At 33.7% G+C, this 13466-nt stretch overlaps 1 protein-coding gene across 1 annotated transcript in view; it reads right to left on the reverse strand.

The window, feature by feature from the left end:
* UBE2D2 (ubiquitin conjugating enzyme E2 D2) overlaps positions 1–13466 on the reverse strand; it is a 44397-nt gene that overhangs the window by 952 nt on the left and 29979 nt on the right. The window contains exons 2-6 of the mRNA XM_054568364.1: positions 11179–11242; positions 4909–4940; positions 4752–4829; positions 4564–4669; positions 1098–1191 (exon numbers count right to left, since the gene is read on the reverse strand). Of these exons, the coding sequence (XP_054424339.1) occupies positions 1098–1191; positions 4564–4669; positions 4752–4829; positions 4909–4940; positions 11179–11242 (374 nt within the window). The remainder of the gene's footprint in view (positions 1–1097; positions 1192–4563; positions 4670–4751; positions 4830–4908; positions 4941–11178; positions 11243–13466) is intronic.

The following is a 13466-nucleotide window of genomic DNA, read 5'->3' on the forward strand; positions in this document are numbered from 1 at the left end:
TTTAAAAAAACTGTATCCAGCCCTGGCTGGTGTGGCTTAGTGGATTGAGCACAGGCCTGTGAACCAAAAGGTCACTGGTTCTTCCCCATCAGGGCACATGCCTGAGTTGCCAGGCAGGTCCCCAGTTGGGGGCTTGCCAGAGGCAACTGATAGATGTTTCTCCCACATGAATCTTTCCCTCCCTCTCCTCTCTCTAAAAATAAATAAATAAAATCTTTTAAAAAAGCTAAAAATATCGTATCTATATGCCTTTCTCTTCCAACAAAATTCAAGTAATTCTTTAATCCTTTAAAAAGTTAAAATCCTAACTTTAACTTTAGAACATTATCTACTCTTGCCATCTATTTTCCCTATTTTATTGAATATACAAAATAAACAAAAAAGATAACACTTTTAATTACTATTTTTCTATCCTGACCATTTTCAATAATTCATAGTAGAATTCTAAAATTTGTAAATGTTCTTCTTTTATTTTTGAAGGAAATTTGGGATTTTCATGTCTTATGGTGTTTATTCACTTTTATTTTTCAGATTATACCAAATGGTAAAAAACTGTCCTTTTCCCATGAATTTTCAATAACCTAAGACAAAAGGGCTTTTTTAAAAAAGGTTTTATTTGTTTATTTTTTTAGAGAGGGAAAGGGAGGGAGAAAGAGAGGGAGAGAAACATTAATGTGTGGTTGCCTCTTGCACGCCCTCTCCTGGGGACCTGGCCTGCAACCAAGGCATGTGTCCTAGCTAGACTGGGAATCAAACTGATGACTCTTTGGTTCATAGGTCAGCATTCAATCCACTGAGCCACACCAGCTAGGGCATTGATGCAAAATGCTTCATATGTCAAAATCCAAGAAGACATAAAACTTTTGAAAAAATATACTGTAGAAAAGGTTTTCTAGACAGTAAAAGTCAAATGAAATAATTGACATAATATCCGTATCATCTACATATAATGTACTCAATGGAAATACTCCTTTTTCCCATACCCAGGACTTCATTTTAAGTATCTGACCCATACCTAGCCCTTAGTTAAGAAAAATTTGAGCCACAATCATCTCCACCCCACCCCAGGCACTTTTCTGTTTGGAGGCCGTACTTACTTTTCTCTATCTGTTTTGTAGATCCGAGCAATCTCAGGCACTAAGGGATCATCTGGATTAGGATCACACAACAGAGAACAGATGGACAAGAGTACTGCAATGAAAAAAAAACCCCTACAAATTAGCACAGAATAAAAGCAAAGGATTCAAAGAAACATGAGATGCCAACATGTTTAATTCTTAGAATTAAAAAATTCTAAGAATCTATTTATATTGCAGTGCCTAGCAGCTTTGTAAGCTCTACCTATCTTTATAGTAATAGTAATAAACAAAGATTCTAAGATTTCTCTATCCTTAAATCCTTAAGGAAACTGGCCCAGGCTGGTGAATGAAGTGACTTGCTCACTATCCCCAGTTAGTGAGTAATTAGAGGGGAATTAGAATCAGGTCTTCCAAATCCCAGACCAATAACACTTTTCATAGCCCATAAAGTTCAATTTTTAGAAGCCCACATTCAGGGATAAATGGCTTTCAAAATTGCAAAGACAACCACACTATTGTGAATGTTCTTAGAAAAGACAACCATGAAATCCAAGAATCACTGCTTTCTCAATGGTAGGTATTACATTCAGATGCAATAGATCTGTTTCATTTTTAGTTGAAAACAATTCAGTCTAAGACCATAAAGGCTAGCACTTGCCCCCAAATAGGGCTGGCCACACTGATTACAGAGGGTACAACATACTTCTACTAAGGTCTCAAATTCTTTTCAGTGGTGATTTAGAATCTTATCTAAGCCATTTCTTCAGTGACAACCTGGAATATACCAGACAAATCTCAAAAGTACAATTTCCTCTGCTAAATCTGTTGTTAATTTATGTATTCCTTACTGAACATAAAAAGGAAGCCAAGGCCACTACTTACATTAAATGCAGTGGCTTCTGATATACTGAAATAAATTCCAATCCTTCTCTTCTGATATTAGCAGAACTCAGCTCTAATGTTCTGTAGCAAGAAACAGTGACTCTGATCCCACTTTACTCCCAAAACATCAAATTCAGCAGGAAAAGGATTTATTCATTTTCCTATCAAATCTGTTCTATAGAGATCAAGGGCTTTTGAGAGGTGAAGAAAATGTTTACATGCCCTTTATCATTTGGTTTGTTAACAAAAAAGCTATTTCCTTGCCTTAAGAGTATATGGAAAATAAAAAACATCAGGAAAGATGTTTTCTGACTCTTCATTCCTGTTGCCCACAATTCTGGCAGATGGCATTCCCAAAACATCTTCTCTTCCCATTGTCAGGTGTATCACCTGATGCCCTCTTCAAGCACAGAACACTCTAACAGCAATTAGGAATGATTTCATGTATATCCTGGAAATGACAACAGGGAGTTATAGATTTTTGAATGTTCATGAAATTACTGACTACAGAAAGAAGAAACTTGTCCAGCCTATCAAACTGGCAAGAGTACTATTGATTCTTCACCTAAAATTAGACATATTACCTAATTAGTATCAGTTACAAATGTCCTTTATTTATAATTCTGATTATTTCAATAAAGTTACTTTTAAAAGAAAAATTTTAAAATAACTTGTCTTTCTTTCCAGGAAAGTAAGTTGGGGTGGTGGTTATCTGGAGCTAGTGAAAGGACTCCTAGTATACTACTTAGTTCCTTTAATTTGTAGAAAATTGATTTTGACTTATAATGTACTACATCTTCTTTAGCTATATAGAGGATAACTCTTATTTCTACAACCTGCATAGACTCTTCATTTTCATTAGTGTCATAACCCACAGTCACTTCCAATTATAAAAACATAATCAAGGGGCTTTATGGCACACTTATCGGCTTAAATTTTCTGTATATTTAGCTATATAACATATATACTCAAAGTGAAGGGAATTTAGAGTTGAAATTACTGCTCTTGAAAACAGGCTATGTTAAGGGATAATTAATATTACACACAGAATTCAGGCCTTTCACAGAACTGCTTGCCTATACATTCAATTTACCAAAGAGAGTCATTAAAACATTAAACCTAGGTACCCTGATATAAACAAATTCAATAAAATGGCACTGCAATTATTTTTAAAGATAGCTACACAAATAGAGAACATAAATCAAACTAACAGCTCATATGATTTAGAATAACTGAAAAATCAAGGTACAGAATCAGAAGGAAAAAAATCTGTGGTAACAACTTCAGGTATCTGGACCTCCCCATCCCACTGCATTGCCCCACCTCCCCAACTCTGGCCAAATACTCCACCTGTCTTGGTCCCATTACTTTATTAGATTTATCTCTACTGCAAACTGCTACTTTGTGAAGGAGGAGCAAGCAGGCCAGGAAACCATGGGAAGTATATGAACATTTTCACAAGTAGCCTGTGAATTGCAAGGGGCCTACAAAAAAGAAAAGGGGCCACTTATCTGAAACTATTTCAGTCACAATTTTAAAAAATGTAGTCCTCTGGTTTTGTTTTTATTTTTGCCTAGGATCTCAGCAATTTTAATTTAATGTCCCAGAGTTCTAATTTCCTTTAAAAAAATTAATGTCAGAGTATACAAGTTTTGTAATAGTTTTAACAGGACAAATAATACAACACTTTTTCAGTATCTTGAGTGACTCAGTTGTTTGAGTGACTATAAGAAACCAGTTGATTGTGCACTTTTGCTTTTTTATCTTCATAATAACAATGAAATAATTATTATCATCCCTATTCTATAGGGGAAAAGAAGAGGAACAGAAGCTAATTTTGTCTTAAGTCTCATTCAATAAGAGGTAAGGCTGAGAAGTGAATACAGGTAATTAAAACCAGAATCCATGCTCTTTAATATGAAACTATACTGCCTCCTGCCTACATGTACACATTAAAGGAATCATAAAATATAAGATAGAAAAGAAAAATATTTTCACTCACCAAATTTCACCACCCAAATACCCAAACTATTTCTTTGTAGCTATTTAACATACTTTTATATATATCTCAAGTTACAATATAAACTAATTTTATCTTTTTTCTTCTGCTTTTTTCAAACAAAGTATTTTCTCATTTTCCACAATATTTGTAAGGATCAATATTCTTTTAAATGCATTAGCTAGAACTGATCTATTTCTTCCTTTATAGTTGGCCCTGTAATTTTTGAAGGAAATTACTTGTGTAATTAGGTCTTATGTAAAAGATCTGGATCTTTCATCACAAAATCAGCAACTAACTTTCTCTACACATTTTCAAACAAACACATGTGCAAAAAACTATATTCCAAAGATTGTTAAGATGTTCAAATAATAATTTATTTTCCAACCTATACCTGAATAGCAAAATGGACGTAATCACAACAAAGAGTAATACATATGTTTAAAAATCCAACTCTCTCCAGTAGTCTCAAGATCTAGTCAAGAATAAGGGGGATTGTTACCTCTTCTTAAAAGGAATATGAGTAGTCTTTTCAAAAATAACCTTAAAATGACTTTTAAAACACAGCTGCTTTGTCTTTGATATTGACACCCATTCCATTACCTTTTGAAATAGTTAGTGCTGGAGACCACTGTGACCGTAGAATATCAAGACAAATGCTGCCATTACTGTTAATATTTGGATGATAAATTCTTGTTGTAAATGCAACCTACAGGAAAAAAAATTTTTTTGTAAACTGGTTTATTAGTATCATAAAAGCACATTAAAAACAACTGACATATTCCAATTACCTTAGGTGGTTTGAAGGGGTAATCTGTTGGGAAATGAATTGTCAAGAAAAATACTCCACCCTGATAGGGACTGTCGTTCTGTTAATAACAAGAAATGTGGGATTAAAATGAGTGAATTACAAAAACTATTTATTTTGAAATTAATCTGAGTACTTACTGGCCCCATTATTGTAGCTTGCCAATGGAACACTGAAAGAGAACAACAAAAAAATTACCATGAAACAATATTCACACTGTACCTACATCATAACAACGTATCATTCAGCATTTAATACCAGTTCATTTATAAGCAATATAATGAGTCCTGGGCAGGGTGAGAAATCTGAATCAAGTATGAGTCTGAAGAGATAAATTACTAGCATGGGCTGGAACACTGCTCAGTGAAAAAGTATTTGGACTGAAACTTGAAAATTCACAACAGGGAGAAAGAATTCTTGACAAGTCCCAAAGTTCCACTTTTAAATAGGTATTTCCTCACCTTAAAAAGTAAAAAATAACCAAAAGATTCAACTCTTTGAGTTGAGTGTTACATCATTTCCCCAACACAATTATATATAATTTACTCCTTTTATAATACCGATATAGAGAAGAAATGTGAAGTCAAAGTAGAAAATACTCAGATTAGGAAAGAATGGTTTTTACAATGAGAAAAAATTTCTAGGAGCTCTCCTGTGTAGGTCTTTAGAATTACTGGTTCCTCAATAAAGAAAACATTAGCTGAAAGCTGAAAGCTTGATTACAAGCTCTAAGGATAACCCAATAAATTATAAAGTTGTTTAATAAGGAAATCTCTTCAAACTGCAAAACACGATGCTTGTTCAACTTCAAATGTGGTGTATCTAAGTACAATACAGAGACCAAAAGCCAGAGTTTTCTTACAAGCAAGTTACTCGGTACTTAATATTTATACTGGGATCTTGGCAAACTAAGGGAGCTTGTCAATGAGATTATATGTGAACGACCCAAACCAGCTAACTTTTGTCAGGAGGAAATGTGAAGAATAAGCCATATGAAAATCCACTGGAATGTCAGTCCAAATCCTTCTGACCTCTTGCATATGACATTGTCCCTATGGCTGTTTTATTCATCACTGAGGCCCAAACCAACAAATAGCAGCTTGTTTATTAGGAATTAAAAATAAAGGATAGGTATTGCTGAGGCTCCCCATCTTAGACTACCCAATTTCTGCCAATCAACTTCTCAATGGGTTAAGTAGCTAAGGAGGAGCCAGTAAGACTGGTTCTAGTATCTTCAGCAAAGATCCTATAAAAGACCCCTAATGTTCTGTTAAAAGAAACAAAGTCTCACTTTTTTTAAATATAGATACAATTTGAGTAAACAAAGCACAGTGATAGGTGGAGTAAACAACCCCAGTAACAAGGCTGAAAAACCATGTTAGACAAAAGGGCAACCAAGCTACAGGTCAAAGAATCCTGTTTTAAAACAGGTCTTGTATGCCTGGCCAGGTAGCTCAATTGGTTAGAGCATTGTGCCGTGTTCAATACCTGGTAAGAGCACATACAAGAAATCAACAAATGAATGCATAAATAAGTGTCTCTCTCTAAAAATCAATAAATAAAAATAAAATGGGTCTTGTTCTTCCATTTAATCCTTTTATATTGTTTAAATTTGTGGCTATAAATGAGAGGCTATAATATACCTGCATTCTTGCTCAAGATTGCAAGAGTTAAAAAAGTTAAGGAATAAGAAAGCACCTGGAAAATAAAATACACAAAAACCAAGACATGTTAAAAAGTTGTTAAATTTTCCATTATTTAGAAGCCCTATTTTTTTCTTCTGAATCTTTCCAAAATCAATCCTTCTCTTGTTAAAAATATGCCTAGATTTAAGAAGTTACTAGGAGAATTTAAATCAGAACAAATTTTTTGCTAAAAGTAAAATACTTCTTTTTTTGTGATTCTTCCTCTGCAGAAAACAAAGCATATTTTATGTTCAATGATTAAAATCCCCTACAATTTGGACAACGCAGAACCCCAAAGAGGTTTGGAGCAGAAATTCTTGCAAGCTGGCAACTAGAACATTTATGATCAGTATTTTCAAGTAACACTGCAATCTCTTTCATCCTCAGCACTCCAGAAAGTTGAAGACATTCTAGTGTATCTAAGTAAGATTCTTATACTAAGAACTTTTACAAGCAACATCAATACACTATTTCATATATATTTGGTTAGTAAATCATATCTGTTTAATATGCTATAACAGATCTAAATGAATATAAAGAGTTGGTATTTAAAACTCTAAATAAAAACCTATTAACATTCAAGTGCTAACCTTTATTTAATGATTATTTGTCTTCACTCTTATAAACAAAGGTTTAATTACTGTCTCCAGAAAAATGAATGAAAACACACATTCATAGGGCTAAATCTCTTCAACAGAAGGATGAAAAAAATTGCTAATGTAACAACTGAGATCAATGATATTTGTTGCTTGTTGAAATAACCTAGAATCTACAAAAGGCAGAGAAACACAAACTAAAAACACATTAAGATGAATTTAATATTGAGTGCATTTGAAGATCTTCCATTTAAATCTTAATTGAGTATTCTGCCACATTGGTTAAAAAATAAGGATACCTAATGGAATCAATGACTTAAGGTCTGCCTCTGGAACTCTCCTAGACTCCTGACTCTCCTAAGAGGAAGTATAAAAAAGGGAAAAGGTAGTGAGAGAATATCTAACCTGCCTCAAATTACAATGATTTTGTAAATAGCTCAAGAATCACTAGATTCCCAGGAGAAGGAACTCCAGAAATAGTTTCTGGGTGAAATATTTGGACATAAGCATAAAATAATGCAATATTTTACATAAAAACTATTTCAGAAATCTTTCATTTAAGGATCAATCTTAGGGGCTGTTCAAAATAAAATTTCATGGAACTGAATTTAAAGTTTTGATAGTTGAAAAATGGAAATTCCAACTACCACCTTGGTTTGCTGTTGTCAAACCAAATTACACATCTGAAAGCTACACTCTCTTATGAGAGTTTAATGTGAAGTTCATGTCTCAATGATTACTCCTTAGTATGCTCAAGTATGAATCCTCAAGGCTAAAAGGGATAGCAAGAATATCTGTTATAGTTTGAGACTAAATCTCAAGAGACCTACATTTGAATTCAAGTACAGATCTGTGGAGTTCCACTCATGAAGTATTCAAAACAGAAAATGAAATAGATTATATGACCAATAAATCTTCAGCTTACTTCTTTTCAGAAAATACACCTCTTCCTGCTTACCAGATCTTTGCAGAAAGAGGGGGAAAATGCAATCGTACTTTAAAATCTGGATATTTAAAAACAAAGCCTTTTATTATGAAATTTATTATTAAATGTTATTTTAAATGTAAAATAAAGACTACTTTATTCTTACACTACATATCAGTAACATGGTGCTGAGGAATTTAGACCTAGGATAGTCAACAGGAACTCAAAAAATTTCATTTTGACCAAGTTTCTCTCTTCCTAGGCTTAAATTCTGCCTCCTTATGACAAAAGAAGATGAAAAGTGCATTTAGCTATCTAACTACACTTTGTTTTATTGTTATGTGGTTCATCAGGAAGACTTAAGACTTTCTGACAGTAATTCATCCTCAAATGGCCTCAAACAACCACAAAAATTTAATATCGGCAAACACTACCTAGGTGACCAAATGTTAAGAAAGTTATTTTGTCCCTCAGGAGATGTTCCTTACTCTCTTTTACAAGACAGATACTGTTGACAATTTCATAGTATGTGACTCAAGACATTCGGAACTAAATAGGAAGGCTAGGAGTTCAGGAAGAGGTTATTATTTTTTAAATAGTTTTACTGAGAGATAAACTAGACACCATACGATTCATCCACTGAAAGCATGCAATTCAATGGCGTTTAGTACCTTCAGAGTTGTACAGTGATCCCTACAATTAATTTTAGAACATTTTCATCATCCCCAAAAGGAACTCCATATCCATTAGCAGTCACTTCCCATTCCCTCCAAATCTTCAGCCTTGTGCAACTATTATCTATTTTGTTGCTATGAATTTGTCTATTCTGGATATTTCATATAAATGAAATGATATAATATGTGGCCTTTTGTATCTGACTTCTCTCAGCATGTTTTTAAGGCTCACCCATGTTGTAGTATATATCAGTACTTCATTTCTTTTATTGCAAAATAATAATCCATTGTGTCCACCTACCACAATTTATTTATCCCTCCATTAGTTGTTGGGCATTTGGGTTATTTACACTTTTTGGCTATTATAAATAATGCTTCTATGAACATTAACGCAGAAGTTTTTGTATGTACATATGTTTTCATTTCCCTTAGATATGCCTAAGAAGTGAACTCACACTGGGTCCTATGTTTAACTTTTTGAGGACCTGCCAGACTGTTTTCCAAACTGACTGTACTATTTTGTGTTCCCATCAGCAAATATGAAGGTTCCAATTTCTCTACATGCTCATCAACACTTGGTATTATTTGACTTTTAAAAAAGACTTTATTTATTTATTTTTAGAGAGAGAGGAAAGGAAGGAGAAAGAGAGGAAAAGAAATATCAATGTTTGGTTGCCTCTAGTGCACCCCTTGCTGGAGACTTGGCCCGCAATCCAGGCACGTGCCCTGACTGGGAACTGAACTGGCAACTTTTCGGTTCACAGTCCAGCAGTTAATCCACTGAGCCACACCAGCCAGGACTTATTTGACATTTTGATTCTAGCCATCCTAGTGGGTGTAAAATGGAATCTCTGTATGATTTTGATTTGCATTTCCCTAATGACTAAATGATGTTGGGCATTTTTCCCATGTGCTTCCTGGCCATTTGTTTATCTTCTTTGGAGAAACGTTTATTTATATCCTTTGCCCATTTTAAAATTTGGTTGTTTATATTTTGTTTTATAGTTTTTATAAATATATTTTGTATAAACATTCCTTACCAGAAATTATGACCTGCAATTTTTCTTCCATTCTACATGTCTTTTTGCTTTTTTAAAGATATCATTTGCAGCACCTGGATTTTAAATTTTGATGGATTTTAAATTTTGATGGATTCTAATTTATCTATTTTTTATTTTATTGCTTATACTTTGGGGGAGTTTTGTTTACCTCTCCAGAGTAACAACTTTTCTATCTGAGAAAGAAATATGATAGTTTAATTATAGAAGCAAAGGCAAATTATTTTAGCATACTGAAGAGAACTTCAAAAATGAAATCTAATCCCCAGACTTCAAACACTTTAAGATCAGCTATTCCCAACTTTAAGAAATTTGCTTGAAATAAAACCACTTTTTCCATGAAAGAGCATATGAATGCAGGTACACTACGTAATACTGTGGAATGACAAAAGTAGAATCAGAAAACTTGAATATGAGTCCACTTTGGGAACTTTCGTAAGTGTCTCACTACATTTTTCTCTAAAATAGTTTACAACTTCTACTCCACTCACCCAAAATAACTGTTATTGTGAAGCTTAAATGAGATAATGTTTGTTTAAGTACTTGGTCTGTCTAATTTGGCATCAAATATTATAGTCATTCATACTGGACAGGTCTCAATGTAATAATGTAAATGGAATTTTTCATCACATGTACTTGGCCTTATAATTTATAAAATCTGTTTTATCTGTAAAGCAATCCTTATAGTAGGCCCTTGCTTTGATTCCTAACTGTTCAGCAAACTGAGAATACCATTCTTAAGAAATATCAGGAAAATAGAATTTTAAATACAAGCTAATATAATCTCATGTTTACTTGTCTTAATATATATACTTCTTTTACACAAATATTTCCAAGTATGGTCATTTTTTCTATTTGCTAAATATTACATTTTTTTGTGAATTAGTTTTGTGTCAAAAAAATCAGTCTTATTAAAATATCTTTCCTTTTAAAAAGGCTAGAAAATGGTATAAGGGGATAAAAGCTATGTTGAGACAAAGTAGAACAAAAGGAAATCATCCAACATGTGGATTAAGACTTAATGAAGTACTTTAGACAAGATTAAGCAAGAAATTGGACATTAAAAATAAGCAAACTGTACTTGTGTTCACAAATACGAGCCAGGAGACAGACACACACATATGCGTGATCATCCTTAGTATTATCTTACTTAAAGAACGGATACCTAGTTGTAGGTAAATGCTCAAATGTTCTACCCCAAAGTACCCAAACTGGGTGAAGGATAGGTAGGAAGAGGTCAGAATAACTGCACAGACAATGCCTGGCAAAAGAGCTTCAAAATGTAATGAGCAATACAGAAGATGATGGGATACACACAGAACTGCACCTTCCATGGGGAAGTAAGGGTAAACACTGCCTCTGTCCTACAGCAAAATAACTTTAGGAGTGTTTATTCATTAGTTCCAAACCCCACCCCTTCCCGAGGCAGGCTGTTAAACTGTTTTACTCCATCATTCCTTTTAAATACTTACTATCATCTCCAACAGGACCTGCTGAACACTGTGCTGGGGGGTCCCGTGCCAGGTCATTCAATTCCTTAAGAGAGGAGAAAGAAGAAATGTATTCAACATGAATCTGTTACCCATTAATACACTTTTTCACTGTTACCAATATTCTCTCTCTCACTGGTAAAGCTTTTTCAGAAGCACTCCTTTAAACTTAGAGAAGATTAAAGTATTTTAGACTCTTGAATACAAATGTATGTTTTAAATAGTGGACCATTTTTGCTTACAGTTTAATAGGTAAATATAAGGAAGGTAACCAGAATTATGTACTAAACAGCCACAAAAACTGTTTTAAAGTAAAAACTACATTTAGTAGTTTTCAAAAAGGATTCACAGCCAGTTTTTCTACCTCAAAACTACTAGGTTACACTCGAGACAACTTCTTGAAGACATAAATGTTCCAAATTATACGGGATCATCAGACAAGATGCTGACATGTTTTCAGATGATATCTACTACCAGGGTTCCAAGGTAGTAGGAAAAAAACTTTTAAAAAACTGTATTAAAAAGGCTGACTGGAAGTGATAAAACCCATCATAAAGTTTTATAATCAGAGATGGGTCTACCTGTAGTAATTCTCTACAACCAGATGCCAGTTTCTTAGCTATTTTAACATAAAAGCCCACAAACTTGAGATGTGTTCCTGGGCCGGGATGTCTGAAAAGCCCCAAGGCAGAAAATCATCCTATATTCCTCCTCCCCTTAACCTGGTATTTGAGATGGAAATCAAACTTTGGGGAAGGACTAGTTTTAGATTTTATTTTACAACTAAAACAGTAAAATATAGTATTTTTAAAGTACAATAAAAACCACTTAGACTCTTATACAGTTAATAAAGATACGGTTTTAACATTCCAAATATTATATACTTTTTAATTTGCAGTACCATAGTTAACTCTATGTAAGTCTTTTCCTCTGAGGTGACTTATTCAACCAGTCATTTTGGTACATCAAATCATTGTTTTATCCTATCTGTAAGCTTGGAGGACAAAACATAAAAGTACAGAAATAAAGTTTGTCTTTTTAAAGTGTTGAAATTGAGATAAAGATTTAATAATATTTACTCTCTCTACTATCTCAATTTTTGGATTTTGTGCCTCTAAACAAAAGAGATTCCTTTCCATCTCAAGAAAAAAATTACTTATATACAATGCCCATTCCCAAATGCTTTAATACAGGTCAGTATAACTAAGAATGCTTACTTGATTTAAACACAAAAGTTATCTATTTCTTTTGACTAACAGCAATAGATGGCTACTGAAATATAATCTGAATTGAACAAGCTATGCTGAAGTCTTGCCATGTTCATTAAATGTAATTTTACTTGTGATTTATCCATAATATTTCCCTTCTTTCAAATTAAGTCATGGTGCCCTGGCTGGTGTGGCTCAGTTGTTGAGCGCTGGCCTGTGAAATAGGTCACCGGTGAGGGCACATGCCTGGGTTGCAGGCCAGTCCCCGCTTGGGGGCATGTGATCAATGTTTCTCTCACACGCTGATGTTTCTCTCCCTCATTTCTCCCTGCCTTTCTCTCTCTAAAAGTAAATACATAAATTTTTTTTTAAAAGGCATCATTCAAATTAAGTCACCCTTTCCCATGCTGACTGACATCAAGGTTTAACAATGAAAGCTAAATTTACTTAAGCTGAATATAAGATCCATCAGTCCATTTCATGAGCCAGTATGATATCATTAATTTTAAAAATCTAACCCAAACTTAGGCTAACAGACATTTAACACTCATTCAACACTTCTTGGTTCAAGGCATGGCAATGGATTAATCTCACAAGTATAATACCAAGTAAAAGTAGTCAGACATGAAAAGACTATTATGTTCTGAGGGGGAAAAAAAAAAGACTACATTCTGTATGATTTTATAAATATGACACTCTAGAAAAGGCAAACTTATACTGACACTAAATATCAATAGTAGTTCCAGGGGAGAGAGGGAATTGGAGGGGATTGACTATAAAAGAACATAATGACAATGGGGCAGGGAGGTGATAGAAATGTTCTATCTACATCATGACTTTGGTAGAGACTGCAGTATTGTGTACATATTTATTAAACTTAAACTAATACAACTGTTGAATTTTATTGTATGCAATATGTATTTCAAAGTTGTTTATTTTTTAAAAAGTATATATACATCCATCTTTGCATATGCATAAAATAACTGAAGAATATGCAAGAAACTAGTTTACAGTACTTGTCTTCAGGAAGGAAAGCTTGCTTTGGGGGTGAGAACGGGAACT

This window comes from Pteronotus mesoamericanus, unplaced genomic scaffold (assembly GCF_021234165.1).
Source record: "Pteronotus mesoamericanus isolate MK-2021 breed Mesoamerican mustached bat unplaced genomic scaffold, CSHL_Meso_final contig_2, whole genome shotgun sequence".
Classification (NCBI taxonomy): Eukaryota; Metazoa; Chordata; class Mammalia; order Chiroptera; family Mormoopidae; genus Pteronotus; species Pteronotus mesoamericanus.